This window comes from Micromesistius poutassou (assembly GCF_964030765.1).
Source record: "Micromesistius poutassou genome assembly, chromosome: 6".
NCBI lineage: Eukaryota > Metazoa > Chordata > Actinopteri > Gadiformes > Gadidae > Micromesistius > Micromesistius poutassou.
The window spans coordinates 16,432,607-16,452,536 of record NC_140276.1 but is presented as its reverse complement, the minus strand read 5'-3'; the positions used below and the strand labels follow the sequence as shown (position 1 = coordinate 16,452,536).

General features: G+C 44.4%; 1 protein-coding gene across 1 annotated transcript; it reads right to left on the bottom strand.

The window, feature by feature from the left end:
* Positions 1-40: 40 nt before the first annotated feature.
* On the bottom strand, positions 41-5,934 carry nocta (nocturnin a). The gene is made up of 3 exons (XM_084469542.1): positions 5,202-5,934; positions 1,600-1,854; positions 41-1,352 (listed from the first exon to the last, which is right to left on the bottom strand). Exons 1-3 carry the CDS (start codon positions 5,419-5,421, stop codon positions 478-480), a joined length of 1,350 nt encoding a protein of 449 aa, XP_084325668.1. The 5' UTR covers positions 5,422-5,934; the 3' UTR covers positions 41-477.
* Between the last annotated feature and the right edge of the window lie 13,996 nt (positions 5,935-19,930).

Below are 19,930 nucleotides of genomic sequence, written 5' to 3'. Positions count from 1 at the left end.
AACATTTAGGAACAGGAGCACATTTTTTTTGTTTGGGGGGGGTGATAAATACAATATAATTTACACCAAAGAAGTTATGAATTTAGTTAAGTTTATTTTATCACAGCAACAATTCCTTAATTAACTTGTACAAAATAGCAATAAATTAAACAATCGTAATATAACACCATTAGCCTTTGTAGAAAAATATAATTTAATATTTTAAAATATTTAATATTATCTTAAGTGCAGATGCTGGTCCAAGGAAAATAAATAACAGTTACGCTTTCCAGTGTCAAGTAACTTTTTCAAACTAAAAAAAGGAAGTACAAATCCCATAATTTCCCCTACAGCTGTTAACGTTACGAGTGAAGTGAAACCCATTCCCTATGGATAGCCTTACGAGGTAAGAGAAGTGGAACTCATTCCCTCAGGATAACGTTACGAGGCAAGTGAAGTGAAACTCATTGCCTAGCTGAGCAGCCCGCCCACACGGGGTTACATCAGCCTATGAGGGAGCTCCCTGAAGCTGATGTCACAGAGCAGCGACAGGTGGTCCGAGGGGTAGTGGTAGGAGGGGAGGCGGTCGGGGCCGATCTGCTCCTCACTTGGGATGTCCAACAGCGTCTCCACGCTGAGCGAGTCGTGGCTGTACCAGATGTAGTCCAGCGTGCCCCGGCTCTCCCCGGACGGGCGGATCTTCCAGGTGGTGTAAGGCGGCTCCGTCAGCCCGTCAGAGCTCAGCAGCCTGTAGGCCGAGTCTAGCCGCAGGGACGACGCCAGGAACCGCCGGTACACGTCCTCCGAGGGCTCAGCGTTGAAGTCGCCGCACACCACCAGGGGGAGGTCCGCCTCGCAGCCCGCGGGGGCGTCCGCCTCAGAGGTTGCGGTCCGGGACGTGATGGACTGCAAGCGGCGCAGCAGGTCGGCTCCCTGCGCGCTCCGCATCCTCTCCCAGCCGCTGCGGGCCTTCAGGTGGGTGACGGCCACGCACAGCCCCCGGCCCGTGGAGCGGCAGCGCAGTGTCTGCACGATGGCCACCTGGTTTGTGGGCAGCATCATGGCCGAGAGCCGCAGGTGGTCGGTGGCTGTCGGGGAGAAGCGCTCGTGGCTGTAGAAGAGGGCACAGCCGTCAGGCCCGTTGTTGCGCTCCACGTCCAGGCAGGGGGAGCGGGGCTTTGCTAGGAAGCTGCCCCGGTAGCCCAGGCTGCTCAGGACGGGCAGGAAGGTGTCGTAGTAGTGGTCGACCTCCTGCAGGCACACCACGTCAGGGCGGTGGGTGAGGATCTCCTCCAGGATCAAGTACTTCCTCTCCTGCCAGTCTAGGGCGTCCAGCGGGCAGCGCACAAAGCCGTCCTTGCCCTCCCCGAGAGCTGCAGGGGGAGGAGAGAGAAGGAGTACGCTTTAGTAGGACTACGGATGACTTTAGCTTGGTGTGTTTTTACTGTTGTGTCTGCGTATTACTATATGGATGATGATGATGATGATGATGATGATGATGAATAAAAGGTATCATTAATGTGGAGTGAAGAAGAGAAGAGAGAAGTGAGGTTCATGGAAAAGGAGGGAGAGGTGAAGAGTGAATCCAGACAGACGGATGGGGTTAGGAGCCACTCTCACCCTGGGCCAGGACGTTCCACTGCAGCACGCGGACCCTGGGCTCGGCGCTGTGGTGGCAGCAGTTGGCCGGGGTACGGGTGGAGACCAGGTCCCGATGGGGCCGGGCCGGGCGGCTCCGGAGGGCCTCCTCACACTGACGGAGCAGCTGCTCGGGGTCCGCCTGGGGGTCCGCCTCCTTGTCTGGGTGAAGCCCCCCACCGAGCGGCTGGGCCAGGGTGCTGAAGGGCCGGCTGCTCCTGGAGCCCATGGGACGTCCTGTAGACGACAGGGGAGGGTTCAGGGAGGGGCTACACACACACACACACACACACGGTGTGTCCTGCGGTACAGTGAACAGGGAACACAGAACAAAGCTCACTGCTAGGACTCCTCCAGAAGCCTCTCCTTCAGCTAGTACTATTGAAAGGATATGAAGACGCACATGAGAGGAGATGGAGACACTTGCATACTGAAGGACTAAACAACAGTGTCCCTTTACCTCAGGAACTCAGAAAGAGCGGACCTGTTGTCTTATCAAACAGGGGCGGGGTCAGGAAGAACTGACCTGTTGTATTTCAAACGGGGGGCGGGCTCAGGAAGAAACAGCATGTGTCTATCAAACAGGGGCCGGCCACAAGTTCTTTATTACACACACACACACGTTCTTACAAATTTTGAGTGTGGATGAAATGTCATGTTGATGCCTGCTGGGGTATGGTGGTTTCAGGGCTATGCTTGAGAAGGGTCCAAGTTAAAGAAGTGGTTTATTCAGAAATATGAGGTAAAAAGGTGTGGGCGGAGGATAGGATCCTACAGGGTCGGATTTATCAGAATCACACCTCCATATGCTGTTGTCCTGACCACTAGAAACCAGTCGGAATTGGTGCTACAACGTGTGGTCCAATGAGGTCATGATATTAGCTCTAATATCGTGTGGTCCAATGAGGTCATGATATTAGCTCTGGACCATTTTTTGGTCCGGACCAAGAGAGCGAACTAAAGGACTTTCCTGGCATGAATACGCCCTAATATCGTGTGGTCTAATGAGGTCATGTTAGCTTAAATATCGTGCAGTCCAATGAGGTCATGACGTTACCTTTAGAATTGTGTGGTCTAATGAGGTAATGGAACAAACCATGCATCGTGGTATCAACACTTGATGCACATAAAGACTGAATAATATAGCTGCTGCCATCTCGGGTAGGACCACTGAGCCTCTGATTGGTTACTCATCAACCAACATGTGATGAGCACATGGACCAAAGCCCACGACCGTGGCACGCTGCAAAACTCTCCTCTGCGTTTCGCGTGGAGTCGGTAAACTTTGTTGGTGGCCTGTTTCTTTAAATATTGCCACCGTAAAGGATTATGGGATACCAATATCTCCTTTCCTTTCGTAAAGGTTGCTCAGGAGTAACCTATGCTAAAGGATAAAGGATGCATCGAGGCTTCTTTCCTAAGCATTTTTAGAATCCAAACCACCTTTCCTCCCAAGTACTTCTGGGTCATCTCCTTAGGAAAGGAAATTTCCTATGCAAAAAGGACTATTTGTAGAGGCCCCTGGTCCCATGAAAAATTATATTCTAGTATAATTTTGAGAAGCTGTCAAACCTGTCCCTTTCTATGGCATCCTGTCGTAATGTAAAGTTTAGTAAGTAGTCCCCCAAAATGTAATGTGATCATTGCGATACAAGGATAGTTTTATTTCTAATATTATTCTATCAACACATTTACATTTACCTCGATAGTCGGGCATTATAATTGGTTTGCGTCGGGTGTACTTTGGAGTGGGTAAAACTGTTTTTATTGGCAGGCTAGCAGTTCCCCTCGAGTTGCGCTAGCCTAGCACCAGCGATTTCTGCAACTAGAAGGAATGAATGAAAAGTGTTGAAAACAGTCTCCAATGATAAATAACCCACTGGCTCAATTGGAAATGAGACCCGATGTCCAAAATCCTGAACTACCCCTTTAACATTTGCCCGCTCACCTTTAATTCAACCCCACGCCCAATGTCTTCTTCAGCCCAATCTCTGCTCTTCAGCCCAATCTCTCTTCTTCAGCTTAATATATCTCCTCTTCGGCCCAATCTCTTATGATGGGCCAGCTTCTTCCTCTGCTCACTTCTATTTGGCTCTCTGCCTTAATGTCCGTGTCTCTTCCTCTCTCCGCTCGCTTGGTTCCGCTTTGTCCGAATGCAAGGCAGAAATGTGCTGAGATGTTGTGTTCACCACCAGTCTGCTCTACTGGTATGTACTTGTGCGTTTATAGTAAGAACCATCTGCATGTGGTGGTATTGAGACGTTGAAGACAGCCTTTAACTGATGACCTATTCAGCGGGGGGAAGGGACACACAATTGCCTACCCAACGTCTTCTAATTGAGTTAGATGAATGTAATAAGAATCCAGGCGTGATTACTGAGGAAAGAATTGAGTTTTTGGAATTATACCAGACATGTTTTTCTATTAACTATTTCTACTTTTGTGTACTAACTTGTTGAAGGAGGCATTTTCTGACCACTCACAGCTTAATTCGTAGGTCATTTGGATGCTGTGTTCGTTTAAATAGAAGGTAAAAATTGTGTTAGCTGGTCATTTATTAGGAATCCTGAACTGGAGCGCTCTGGAAGAATGTGAATCATGTGACCACCCGACCACTCAGCTGGGGTGGCTGGATGGGATTGCGTCGGTGTGGGTGGATGGGATTGCGTTGGTGTGGGTGGATGGGATTGGGTGGGTGTGGATTTAAGCTAAAGAAGCCTTTTCTTTTAAGGCTGCCGGAAATAGAAAAATAAGAAAATTATAAATGAAAAATTAAAATTTCATTTGTGTTTTAGGACTTCATTTATCCCTGAGAAAGGCCTTCAAAAATAGTTATGCACGGTCATAAAAAAAAAAATTCGGTTCTGTGTTTTGAAATATAATGAACAAAAATTCAAAATTCAAAATAAGCTGAATTCTACCTTAGTATAATAGAATACCAGTGTGGCATACTGGCATTACATCTTCTTTGAAATCGTACAATTCACATCAACCTCAAAACGAATTCCTTCCATTGGAAGGGGAACAGACAGAAGGAGAGAGTGAAAAGTGACATAATGCACACGCATGAGAGCACAGGAGTGAGAGAGTGAAACGCTCTCACTTAAGAGGCCCGTTACATAACATGTACCAGTAAAGAAGATCCATTACAATGTTCTCCCTCTGTAGGGCTATAGGGAAATACAAATGGAACAATGACATGATAGTGCCATGTTTCTGAGTGCAGGAGAAGGTAAAATCTATAGCCACTTATTACCACCAACTTTCCTGCTGGAAACAAAATAAAATAGCAACCAAACCTGTGCCAGTGTGTGAGTAGCAGGCTACTACAAGAAGCCGGCCGCTGAACCTTTGGCCAGGGGCCAACACGGAAGACTGTGCTCTAATCCGAACTACGGAGCCTATTGGAATTACATTCTCACTCCAATTGGATTAATTAAAGACAGACATATCGACAATATACGAATTATTTCTTAGATTTGTAATTTCCTCCATGTCATTGTGTAGGTGATTCCACTTTGGGGATGTGTAGGCCGCAGAGTGGGTCCACCGTCTCCGTGTCATCTGACTCTAGAGGAGCCTACCTGGTCCTGTGTTGTCCGTAGTCCGTGATGCTCGAGCCGCCTCCCACGCGGGCTTGCGGCTGCCGGCTTCCGCTTCCCCTCCTGCCCCGGTGGTGTGCCCGGGTCTCCGTTTGGGGCTGGACGGGGACGCGGAACAGAACCCACTCCTGACAGAGAGTTGTCCTCGGGATGAGACGCACAGCGCTGCCAGATGTCGGCTGAGGAACAGCGAGGCGGTCATTCCTGCTCGGGGGTCCAGAAGAGGTCAAGGTCTGACGAGCGAGTCACGACCACCGAGTCTTCACAGTCTGGTCACTTCTGTTGACTCTACTTGAGGGAAACCATTCGAATAGTCTGTTATATTCTGTTCATATAGTTTCACCGGACAACCTCTCTACTATTGTACTGAGTGACTTGACTAAGTGTTACGTCACGTTTCCAGGGGCGGACGGCAGATGGATCAGTCCTAAACATGAACTAGAAGCGGCCACAACAGTCCAGTTTGATGTTGTTTCCAAACAGAAATGTTGTTATGCTTTCATATTAATAAATACCGTACTAAATTATTTGAATGTACGCTGATAACTATATATACGTACAATGCCACCTGTTGTGGAAGTGGTTCCGTCTGCCAAGGAGGAAGTCTGTTACACATCTATCCGAAAGAGGCGGGATCTATTTATAGACGTCATTCCACGTGACGCAGGGACTCGTCACCGTGTTGTACTGACAGAAGTGTGTGCGTCAGTGGAAAAATAAGAGGAATGAATGAACAGTGAAAAATAAGAGGACTATTATTATTTACATTCGCCTTTATTATTAACATCAATAAAGGCTAGTCCTCTTATTTTTCACTGTTCATTGAATATGGTTGAGAAGTAAAAACCGGAACGTATCTAGCAGCCCACTGAAACAATTGTTTTAATGCAAACACTGGCAATCACCAGGAGACCACATGCAACCACTTGATTTATTGATCTTTTACGGGTCTATCAGCGGTCGAACATGAAAAAACTCTTACGTGATAAATATGCTAGACTAAATCTAATATTTGAATATGTCACCATTTAAGATAGATAGACATTTAAGATAATTAATCAATTATGTCTCATTCAAGTGTATAATTCGAATGAGTTTGTGGACTAGAGGAGGCTAAGGGAGGCATGCACCCGTACCCGCAAGTTAGTCAGCTGAATCAAGTCTCTTCCTGAGCATACTTAATAGGTTGGTATGAACCCAGTCATCCTCATACTTGTACAGGTGCAGTATTGAGAGCAGGGTTGTTGGAGCACATTCTTGGCAGAGAGCCCTACAGGACTATACCCCACACACACTGGCTCAGGAAAGCGCTCAGGATTATCAAGGACTTCCAGCACCTGCAATACTCTGCTGCGTGTCGCAGGCCAAACCGGGACTGAGGGACAGCTGCTTTACTATAGGCCTATCAACCACGACTTCTTTCTCACATTCACATGTCACTAACCATATCAACCTAAATGCCTCATAAGTGCGTATAACCTTGACTTTTGCACATAATCTGCACATCACACAACACCTAGAGACTCCATTCCAATTTTAACAATTTCAGATTAGCTTGGAATCACACTCTTCTATTCAGATTTTTTAAATATTTTAAACTTTTTAAGATATTCTACTTTACAATGGAAGTTAATGCCGTCCGCTCATTCTCTGACTTCAGACTTTGTAACTTGGAAGTTTTTAACCGGTAACCTTCGTTCAAAAATATAACAAATCAGTGAAATTGAAACGCTTGAACTTGTAATCAAAGATTTCTTCGACTGCTGTTGAGTTTGCAGTTTGCTCATTTAGGACATGCTCATCACATATTCATCATACCACTTCATAACATGGTCACCCATAGCCATGTTCTGTCCCAAGATTCAGCGTGTTGTGTAAAATGTTCAGTCTCTATAAATCATTCACCAATATGTTCGTCAACACAACAGGTTTCCTAACAAACGTCCCGTTTCTCTCCGAACTGCACTGTGGGGCAATGACCTCCTGTGGTTCAAATCACACAGCAGGGAAAACAATAGTTTAGTACTTTCACAAAAAGGCCAGAAAATTGGTAGAACGTCATGAAATGAATATGTCACGAAAGAAGACAAAACAAAAACAAGCAACAAGTGAACTTGGATGGGGCATTACAAGAACAACATTAATCTCAGTCCACATGGACATTGGCTCTCAAAAGATTGGCTCTCCCATGTGGTGGGTCATGACTCCTCATGTGGCACAGACTCACACCTTCTCCCAAGCATCTGTTGGAACCAACAGAGCAGAAGTACTGGATGTATGACCTGTGTTTATTAGTATGTTTATTCTGTGGCTCTGTATGACCCTCCTAAAGTAACAACGTAACAATAAGGACCACATCATAAGTGAGTGGAAACTGAGATTTTGCCGCTATCGGCTAGCCACAAAACTCAACCAAGAAGATGGCGAGATTCAAGTGAGTGCACGAAGTGAAGCTGAAAAGATATTCAGTTTGTTTGAGTTCGAGGAGGAAGACGGTAAAGACGACTTTGAGGTAGTCATGGGAAAGTTTGACGAGTACTTTATTCCAAGATGCTATGTCATACATGAACATGCATGCTTCTACATGCTTCTTCTTCTCAACATTAGTAGCATTCCGGAGAATCGGCGGAGATGTACATTAGGACATTGTATGAAATGGTGGAACACTGTCAGTTCGGAGCTACGAGAGATGAACATATAAGGGATCGTCTTGTAGTAGGAATTGCAGACAAAGAACTTTCGCGCCAATTCCAGCTCAAAGCAGACCTGACTCTTGCGCAGGTTATTGACCGTGTGCGCCATGTGGAGGTGGTAACGAAACACGTCAGTCTTCAAGCCAACAGACCAGAACCTCAGCTAGCCAACATTAACGCGGTGAAATGGAAAAGTGGACAGTATGGAAAGAAAAGCCATGACAACATGAGACAAGGTAACAGCAGCCAGGGAGCCTACACAAAGGGGGAGTGTGGGAGATGTGGTAAGCCACAACGTTCTGATGAAAAACGTTGCCCTGCATTAAAAAGTAAGTGCAATAAATTTCACAAGAATGGACACTGGGAACGTAAATGTCTAAAGCAGTCAGGGAAGTCACAAGTGAACAGCCTGAACAAACATATTTCCTTGGCGCTGTTGATCATAAGAATGGAGAAAATAAATGGACTGTGAGCTTAACCATAAAGAATGTGGTAGTAGCCTTCAAAATCAACACAGGAGCTGACGCTACCATTATTGATCAAGGGACATTATCGATCAATGTAGCTAAGCTGAAAGCCACATTTACACGATTCGGTATCCTCAAAGTGATAGTGAGTGATAATGGGCCCCAGCTAGCTTCAGCAGAGATGAGGGAGTTTAGTGAGGACTATGATTTTGTACATATCACATCCAGCCCTCACTACCCCCAGAGTAACGGGCAGGCAGAGAGGGAGGTTCAGATAGCTAAATCTATATTGAGTCAGAAAGACCCCCTCCTGGCCCTAATGACATACAGAGCCACACCCACCTCATCGACAGGAATCAGTTCAGCAGAACTGTTGATTGGCAGGAAAATTAGGACCACTTTGCCCATCTTGCAGGACAACTGAGACCTAACTGGCCCAACGAGGATGAGATCAGGCAGGCTGATGCTGCAGCTAAGCAGTGGCAGGCCTATTTCTACAACCGCAGAAATGGAGTCAAGATCCTACCACCCCTGAGCCCGGGGGACTCCACACTAATGAAACTGGATGGACAGAAACAGTGGACAACGCCTGCTGTTGTTCATAGCTCTAGCTCCACTCCAAGGTCCTATATCGTGGAGACAGCACAAGGTGAGTGCTACAGGAGGAACAGACGCCACCTGCAGTCTACGCCTGTCAGTGAAAGTTCTTACCAGGTGACTCCAGAGGTCACTGACACTGGGGACACACAGGGTGCGGGGACACAATACACTCCCACACGACCACAAGGGACTGAGATCGTCACTTGAGTGAGCAAGCCTTCAGTCAAACTGAACTGGTGAACAGGGACTATGGGGCTGTTTTGGGGGAAAACTCAGGGTCAAGAGACTTTGCAGTATGGACTTTGGGGGAGAGAGAAAAAAAAAGAGGGGGAAATGTTTGAGTAATGAATGATTTGTTTGATTAATGAATGATTTTGGTTGCAGAAAATGCACTTTCATTATTTATGGTTTACATTAACAGGAAATGCACTTGTTCAGGAAAGACAAGACAGTAGGTATGTTATGTTTTGTAACAGTATGAATAGAGATGGTACATTTTATTAGACAACATTAAGGTCTGACGGTTGTATACAGTCACGTTTCAATAAGAAATATTGTTAACATACAGAAGTGTTAAATGTTTACTAGACACCAAGAGTTCATGTGAAATGATAAGGGCAACATCTTTAAGGGGGGAGATGTAACTCTCCCTCCTCAGGTAGTGACCTGAGGAGGTCAGTGTCATAGCCTAGGGCATTGTTCTGTGTCAAGTAGTTGAAGAAGTTAGCTACGGACATTACATACACAATACCTTGTTTCAGTTTAACTGAATTCCAACATTTCCTTGTTCGAGTTTAATATCGTTTTGTTATTTGGCCATTTGATTCAGGGAGCCTGAGGTCTGAACTTCAAGTCCTGTAGTCAGATCAGGAGGATCAGATGCAGGGTGACAGGGGAAAGCTGTGTGATTTCTTGGTGTTCCTTAAAGACATGGAGTTGGACAGTGCAATGCCTCAGCTTTACAAACTGTTCTCATTAGTGGCAACAATTGGAGCAACATCTGCAGGTGTAGAAAGGAGCTTCTCCTGTTTAAAGCGGCTCAAGTCCTACACCCGTAACACAATGGGCCAAGGCCGTTTAAGCAGAATAGCTCTGCTGGCCATTGAGAGGACACTGGTCAAGTCACTGGAAAAGACAGAGACAGAGCATTTCCTTGAAAAGGAACAGAGAGCAACATTTACATAAATAAATGTACAATTTATATGATGTAGGCCGAAAATGAGCTTCCCCTCTTTGAAAGACCAGCAGCCACCACTGATGTCTTGGATATACTATTCACCACTAGATGGCACTAAAGCTCCAGATGTTCACTCCTGCACGCAAGCCGATATTTAATTTCCCAAACAGATTGCAATTTTTTTTTGTTGGTCAAATAAAGAGGTGGGTATCATTATTTCAGATCAAGTAAGCGAAGTGCCACACATTGGACAATTTGTTGAAACATGAAACACATATTGCTGAATTATGTTAAACAACATCAATTTTGGTGACATTCAGGACCTTTTCACTCTATCACATTTCTTTTCAGACATTCTGCTGCTATGCCGTCCAGTAGCTGTAACGTATTTGTTTTTACAACAAAATTGACTTTATGAACCTGGCCACATGACATGGCCCACACATCTACCCTATCAGCTGCTTAACTTTTTAAGGTTTCTTATGGGCCAATAGTGGTCAGGTTTTTTTTTTATTTTAAGAAAAATTGAAAATAGTCTGGCCAATCCAAGGCCCCTTGCACACCTGGGCCCCTAGGCTGCAGCCTAGGATAGCCTGTGCGGTAATCCGCGTCTGCCTACAGTATCTCATGCTATGGATGCTGTGTGTATTCTGAAACCTTGAGGCAAAATCAAAGCTCTGCCGTAGCAGAGTCAGACACCGTGATTAGGCAGTTTTGCTTTTAGCAATGTCAAATGAACACATTTTCAACAAATTTAACAGCTTTAGAAATTAAATGAAAACATCTTCAGGGGATTGTGCGGCGGAGGTCTTGTGGTCTCATGTCGTCTGTGGCTGGTCTGATTGAACAATCCTAGCATGTAGCGTAGGCCACGTCTGTAAGTACACACATCAGCCAATGTCTGTGCTGAAGACATGACTTCTTCCCCATTTCCCAAGTTTCATAGCTTCTATCCTTACCCAAACCATAACAAACGATGACTGATGCGCTTTGAGCACTGAGTGCGCTCTGCTCTGTCTGCATACGGCCGCGGTCAGGTTTCAAAGAGCTCTGCACGTTTCTGACCGAGGCCTGGGTGTGCAGTGTATGATTACACACAATATATTATGGAAAAAGGTTTGCGTAATAGGTGTGAGAAGAGAAAATGTGGCGTGAGAGCGTATGAGAGGGGCATTGGCTTGCAAGGTTATGAAATGGAAGTTTGAGTGTCTGCCAATGAATTGGTTACGGCCTACATCTGTCATAATGAGTGTAGTTTAATTTAGTCTGAAAACCTTCAAGTCTGTGACCAGATCAACATAGGCCTATTAGACTATTAGTCCTATTAGTCTACTTTAGCATTCAGAGAGCTTGTTCTGTTGTGTGTTTCCAAAAACTAGAGAAGGTCCTTTCTTCCCTTGTTGTTTTACACTTAAAAAAACTTACTTTTTAAGGAAAGACTGGTACACAGCCATCCTTTTTTTCACTGACAGGCGTAGATTGCTATGCGACCGAACACACAAAGGCAAAAGCAAGCTTTGCAAAGCCACATGGGCCAACAGTAAACACAAGGATATGAGCAATCGATGCCTCCCCTGGCTGCTCAGTCGGGCACTATCGATTCCCCCTCATCTGGCAAACGGTAGGTGTTGATGGACCAGAGGTGTTGCTCATGGGAGTGGAAGAAAAACCCAGCGGCATGGAGCCTGCGTGTGTGCGTGTGTGGAAAGTCCAATAGATGGATGTCATCCTCACTGCACTCACAGAGGTGTTGAAGGTGAGGAGGAACAAGCTTCCCATCCTCCTTGCTAACCTTCCTGTTTTAGTTGTGTTACAGTAGACCTTTCCAGGCTTCTACAAGCACATAATCCTGTGTGACTCTTGCAATTGTTTGCACCTTTTACCCCCTTCAACCCCAACATATTTCTCATCAGCAGACAGTCCAATCCTCTGTGGCACTGTGTGTCCCAATACCCTAACTCCTACCTCTCTCTCCCTCCCTCCCTCTCTCGGTCTCTCTCGCGCTCTTGGTTTCTGACCCTATGGTGTCCATTCCCTTTGCAAGGCAAGGCTCAAATCAATGTGTGGAGTGGATTAGCTTTGTAAGCACAAGGTTGGAGTAAGGTCTGGATTCACCATGGTGACAGGCAGAGCTGTCAGAGATCAGGGGTGTGCAGAGAGAGCGGTAGTAGCCTGGGTGCATGGGTGTGCTCTGTTTGAGGATATATGTCAGATCTGTTTAAACACACTTGTATGTCTACGCTGAAAATTATCATGTTCACTATGGTGCTGTTGAACGCAACGCTTCTTTCATTCTTTACACTTACACTTACACACTTACACACACACACACACACACACACATACACACACTATTGCACTTTAATAAATGTATCGACCTAACACAAAAAGGGGGCAGAGGTTTAGGCAATCTTCTGAATGGTTACCTAAAAGGAGCCTTCGTGTGTCACTCTTCTTTTACTGTATAAACTAGGCTCCTAGCCCTTCACTAAGGGCCCCAGCAGAACAAGCTCAGAACCATTTTATGAATCAAATATATAAAAAGGGGGGGGGGGGGGGTGGTGGCCCATTCAATTTGATTATGGCCACAGTTACATGACGTTTATTAAAAAATATTGTTGGTTGGCTCGGCACCTGCGCATGTTAACTTGGTTATTTTTAGGTGCTGGTAATGGCTTACAGATTACAGCAGGATGTGGGCTGACAACAGAGCCTCATAATAAGGACTTAATGAAAAATGCGCCTTCACACCTTCTCTCCCTGTAAACATTTACATTGAGCAGATTGTCTCGGCCCCTCCTTTCTGCTTTTCTTGCGTTACGTATTTGTATGTAAGTGTACTTCTGCATCTCTCTGCTATCTTCAGAGACCATGACTGTTCAAAACTGTCTGGAGGTGCAGATATGGGACTGAGGGAATTTTAATTAGGGATGTCCCAATCGGATCCATGGCATCGGTATCGGGCCGATAATGGGCCAGTATGCTGGATCGGATATCGGAGGGGAGAAAAATTATGAGCATATGATCATAGCGCGAAGCGTGTCACGTGATAACAACAGTAGTAGCCAATTAGGTGCATGCGCATAAGAGATAGCGAATGAGAGCTACCTGTTGACCGGTAGAAGCTAAATGCTAATGTAAACAATCTTTTTCACGTTATGCTATCTGTACAAATGATATGTCATATGAAAGAGACCAACAGTACAAGCCTTATGCTTTTGTGAGCTTATCTTGATTAACTAGATGTGAAAGAATAACATAAATAACACTTTTCTTGGTTACTACAAGTGATGACACACACACACACAGGCACACGCACACACACTTGATTTAACCATTTCACACTATCAGCTTTAACAGCTCAGCTAGTCTGTTTTATCTCAAATGTATTCAAACTTTATCACTTTAGCTATTTCTTTAACTCTTCACTTTTTATGTTTCCAACCATTTTACATTTTTTAAATGGTGTGCATGTTTACATTGTTTACACTGACTTTTGAACTCTGTTCAAATCTTTTCACTTGATTTAATCCATTCAACTTTTTTTTTGTGAGATGTTTTTTGGTGGCAAATTGGCAATAATGAGAAAAGTGCTTCCATATATTTGATTATTATTATTTGTTCAAGAATAAAACAAAGTATCGGACTGATATTGGCATCGGCAGATAGACAAATTTGCAGCATCTGTATCGGAAGTGAAGAAGTGCTATCGGGACAACCCTAGATTTAATACTACTACATGTGAAAGTTCAAAGAAGTGCATAAATCATGAATGAACATATACTACGTGTGCAGACAGGTTTTGGTAAAACATTCTATCTGTAGAAACGTAAAAGGCTAGGTTGATTTCTGGTTGTGAAAATATTTGCCCACGAGACCCTCCAACAACTCTTGAATCTCTTTTATTAGTCAGTATAGATTTAGGCCCTGTCCACACTGAGCCAATGTTTTGGTGAAACCGCATAAGTCTTGTGCGTTTGGGCCGATCGTCCAGACGGATCCGGTGGATCCGGTGCCCGAAAACGCACTTTTCTGAAACCACCTCCGAGGGTGGATTCAAATAAAAACGGACCGTTTCGTGTTGACACCTGAAATGCAAACGATGACGTCACCCCACCCCTCGACCCTCTAGCCTATGAGCTCTTAAGCCCGTGGCGTCTCAGAACGACAACAACAATGATGGCGGACTACATGCTTGCGATGATTCTGCAGCAGATAAGGTTGCTAGGGCAATATTTAATGTTGCTCCGCTACCAAAAGAAGCTAAAGGATTACGGACAGACCCATACACCAAATCTATTTAGATCCACCGCGAAGCTCTACCTTTGGACTGAATATTTGTAAACAGCGCGCAGGCTTTATACGCATGCCCACCTCTTCTTCTTCTTTTTGCTGGAGTTCTGTAGCAGAAGTAGTGCCCCTTATGAGCCTGGAATGTGTACCACAGCTTTTCTACAGCTCGATGCGGTTTCGCAATGAATCCGTCTTTACGGAGATATTCCTGAACCGCATCAAAGGAAAACTGATTGGTTTCGCCCGTGTGGACGGGGCCTTATGTGTAGACAATATATGCAAAATCCATGGCAAAAAGGCAACACTTGCCCCATGTAATACATAAACAACAAAATATAATTGTCATTCAGCAGAGCAAGCTAAGATGTTTCCTGTGTCTTTGCAGTTTGTTCAGAAGCATGACATAGCTGTGAAGAAACCTCTCTTTCTCCCCACCATGACAAGGTGACCTACTGTCCTTGATCAAAGTTGTGAAACGGTAAATGGCTCTGCCTCCTCCTAGCCCTGGTTGTGGCGCTATACAAATACTTGAGCAGAATAGCAGAAGATTGGACTGTCATTATCCATGTCTCTGAGTTATAAGTGGGGATCACTGGTGTATAGCCTTTGTTTCTCTCTTGCCCCTGTTTCCACCTCTCCCTTGCTATCTCTCTTTGTCCTTGCCTTCTGCAGATATTGTCTTTTTTTGTGATTGGACAGCACTCAATTTTCTTTGTTGTTGTCACATAAGGCGACTCTGGCTTCTTGAATGTTTATGTACTGAGTTGAACTCAGTGCCAACTTTTCATTTTATTAAACCTAATCAGTTCTATGGGAAAATGAAGCGCTGCAAGTGAATAGGACACACTCCTCTGTTAAGAAGAACGATAGAGGCAGGCGTGTGCCGTCCATATGGGCAGGTGGGGCAGCGAAGGTACTTGCAAAAGCATGCTCCCAAAAAAATAGTTAATCAGTAAATCATTGCTCCAAGTCTATTTTTGAATAATGTGATTGTCACATTAACTATCTATAGTTTCTGTAGGCTTTCCGACTATTTTTGGTCGGTTGACATCACATTTTGGATGATGGTGGCGATTCTAGTTGAGTTTAACGTGTCATGCAATGTTGGGGCAGGGCAGCTCAATGACTGCGTCCCTCCGTATGTTTATCGCATAACCCTGCAGGCTGCAATAAGAATTGCAATCTGCGCTAATAGACACCTATATGGTCGTAAAGTAGTGGTCATGGTCATATTCTAGAACTGTTGTTGTTTTAACTCAAATTATTCCGCCAGTATCTTTCGTTGTTTCTATATCAGATGCAGAAATGGCGAGTGGTGTTGCACCCGTGATTAACATTGTTGAGTTTCTGTTAAAAAACCCATTTGAGAGGTTAAAATTGGAAGAGAAGTTAGCTATCAAACTACAGGACAAGGAGATTTATAGACCACGAGTGTGAGTGATGTGAAGCCTATATATATATATATATATATATATATATATATATATATATAAAAATACAATATTATATATCATGTATATAATATGTACATATTAAAAAACATGTAAATTGTGGGTGTGGTCATACGCCAGTATGACCACAGGGTCACCTCACGCTACTGGATAGAGGATGTGCAGGAAGGCATTCAGCTAGAATCACTAATATCCAATGTAGCAGTGTGTGCATGCCTGTGGAGACGGATGGAGACCTGGCTATGTTGAGTACCTTAAAACTTAGTGCTCAACATAACCTCAACCTCCACTTGAACTCTGGCATTCCAGATTCTCTGATGCTCCTGAAGTAAAGCTTTTAGCCAACTTGGCCTCTCAGTGACTCTAGGGCGGGTGTTTTAGCTATCCCCAGAATGAAGAGGAAATTAATAGTAAGAAATAGGTTTCCACCAGAAGACGTTAATGCAACATTCAGTGAAAGGCTTTGGATCAATGAAGCCAAAGGCGTTCAGCCTATTGCACGGTCTGACAGCAGCCTCTACTAGTAGCAGCTTTCAATGCCCTTTTGCAGCACATGGATAGGACATGCTTTCGCTTCTTGTTCAGGATGGAAGAAAAGTCTCTTGGCCGCTTCGTACATGTGGGGTTAGAAAGTTGTGGTCTGCAACATCAACTCTGTTTCTGAAAAATAAATTATTGAAAAATTGGATCATTGATGTAATTCCACCTCTTTCAAAGGATCATACCAGTCTGGGTGATTTAACCATGGTAACCATCTATCCTGGCATCACTATAACAACTGATTCCTAAATAATTTGTCGAAATGACTTTGTTGTATCAATTCTGCTTTTCTCACAAGGAGAGTAAACAATACAAGCATCCTACTGACTATTGGCTCTGAGGGACTCAGAATACACTTTGAATCTGTTCATATATTGTTGACCTTTGAACAATGTTCCATTGAATCCGTTATTTGGAGTTGTAAAGCTTTTCAAGTAATAATTGTCAATAATTTAAATCTTGAATGCAATATTAATTCAAAATTGGCTCAATTAACGTTCAATATGTATATTGTCACAAAATGACCAGACATATGTAGTAAGTGTTAAAACAGCCATATTTAAGGGTTCAATTACGTGTTGCTAGCTAGAGTTGCTGTGCAAACTATGGCCTTCTTAGGTCTGCTATGAAAGTTCCCTAATTAAGGCTAATTGGGGGAACTGGTTTATTTGACATATGCCCCATGAAGGGGATCCTGGGATACGGAGGACCGTGGTGTAGACGGACTTCAAGGGAGACACTCTCTCCTCCATCTTCGACGCTGGCGGGGGCATCATCCGCGCAGAGAACTTCTCCTGGTAAGACAATGAGTTTGGCTACAGCAACCGCGTGCGCAACCTGATCTTGCACATGTACTCAAAGGAGTGAAGCCGCTACACAAACACTTCCTGTTCCTAACCCCCTCCCCTGGTTCCTAGCTTCTATGATGGTTCCTTGCCTCCTCCGCTGGTTCTTAGCGTCTACAGTGGTTCCTAAGCCCCTCCCCTGGTTCCTAGCTTCTACGCTGGTTCCTTGCCTCCTCCCCTGGTTCCTAGCTTCTACGCTGGTTCCTTGCCTCCTCCCCTGGTTCCTAGCTTCTACGCTGGTTCCTTGTCTCCTCCCCTGGTTCCTAGCTTCTACGCTGGTTCCTTGCCTCCTCCCCTGGTTCCTAGCTTCTACGCTGGTTCCTTGCCTCCTCCCCTCTGGCGGTCGCCACACCGCCGCCAACCCGTCCCGGCTGGCCTTCCACATCAACCAGCCTCTGCTCATTCACAGCAAATAAACATTTGGACTTTACAACCCTCGTCTGTTGTCGTCAGTTGGGCTCCCCCTCCCTCGGGCCGTAACAATTAGTTTGTTAAAAGAAGGCACGAACAATGTTTTGTTCTTGTTTTAGATACGAAAATGTGTACTTTAAAGAAATAGCACAATGTACCTCACAAACCAGCATAATGGGGCTCTTTCCACACAATAGCAGTGGACTCTCTACCCTGGGAACGCTGTGAGAGATCCTTGGTCCCAGCAGCAGCTGAGAGGCAGTCCAGCACACAAACTGCACCTGCAGCGAGGCCGCAGCTGAGCCTCGTGAGGAGCTGGAATCACCTGCAGCGAGGCCACAGCTGAGCCTCCTAAGGACCTTGTATCACCTGCCTCAGCCTCCAGCCGGACATTGATTCACAGCAGGGCACCAGCAAGATCTTTTCAAAGGTTAAATTATTAGTTATTTTATTACAATTTAAAAATTGTAACAGCTTTTTACCATTTTGCTTGTCCATTGTCATTCCCGCGTGTCTGAAATGCACACTATACCACACAGAAGAATAGTCATTTGAATTGAATGATTTGTGTTTCATTTAATATGATTCATGAAGAGGATATTAATCATATGATATAATAGTCCTATTATATGTTATCCATTATTTTATGGAATGGATTTTTTTGACACAGTACTTCTTTTTTATAAATACATTGACTTTATCCTCGTCTTTAATAAACTATCTTGAGATAGTTTTATCACCTATATAATTCACCGTTGCCTTTCCCCCTTCCTGGTTCGTCATGTGCGTGGGCCTAATGGTCTACTTTCATTAAAGAGGTCCTGTGTTGTATATGAAACATGTAATCATTGCTGGTAAGTGGTGCAAGCAGAACATACCACTCCAGGGTGTCCTGTTATTGGAGAATTCAGTGGGGATGAGCAGCCTCTGCGTCTGCCGCCTCCCCTTCCATCATTATCTTCCAATAAAGGGACACTGTGGTTTTCTTCTCTTACCTAATGCTGGCAACATTCTGGGGGCATTTCAGTGTTTTCCATTTGCCTACTGTGGTACTCAATATGATCCCCCTGGTTTGGGTTAATGGAAAGGGATTGCAACTGGGTAGAACTTTATAGTATTAACACATCTTTAAGGAACCTACTTAAAGATGTTGAATTGGTTTCTTTGGACAGAACACCTATATAAAACATCAGACAGTAATGGAGCTTCTTCAAGTCTTCAACTTGTTGTTGCATCAGTCCTAGTACCCAGTCCTAGTACCAGTTGAGTGATGGGAACACCAACCCTGTCAGGGGTTCTGTCTTAGAATAACTTCTGATCCACAGTTTGCAGTAAGAGAACAAAGAGGTGTGTTGTTGGGCTCACGCTGTCAGCCTTGTATATGGAGAGTGGCAATAAAGTAGGAAAATAACACACTGGAACAGATCTGTTAGAAGCAAGTGATCGCAAGCAAACCTTACAAATAACGACACAGTTCAATACAACATACATCATCTTTTTATTCTTGTATTCATTCATAGTATGTTTTATTATTGTTTATGCGTGCTTACCTTTATTTTTTCAAATGTGTAGTACAATCACTTTGAGTGTGTGATGGCGATACTGTAATTAATAGTTACATTTACACTCAGACATTTACACTTACACTCATTAGGGCATCTCTTCACTGATTGGTTCAGGAAATCCATCATGCCTGTCATTCACAGCTGCGCGAAATGCATCACTTTTCAACGGCATGGAAACGACGTGTGGCGAGTTGTTTAGCCTCTAAATGGTGCTCTCATCTCCTTTGTTTTTTTTACTTCATCCCTTTTTACAACACTCAAATTACCTACCTCCAACAGCTCATGGACACAGGCCTCTGCATGGCGCTGATCTATTATTTTATTAAGGTGTAATAAGTGTGTCATAAAGAAAAAAGTGAAAGGCAGCATGGACACATCAGCACAACCGGCTCCACTCAAAAAATACCTTCTCTGAGAGTTCCCTACTAAATAAAATATATCAGTTCTACTGTATCCTCACTTATGTGAGTGCATATCGGTTCATATCTGATCACCTCTTCTCGGTGGAAGAGATCAGTGACTCTCTGTGTGTTCTATCACACACACACACCAGCTGCCTCACACATGCATACAGACATTACGATGATTTGTGGTCATTTTCAACTGCAGGGGGCACTGTTGTCTCATAGTAGACGTAAGGAGACACGCACACGCACACACACACACACA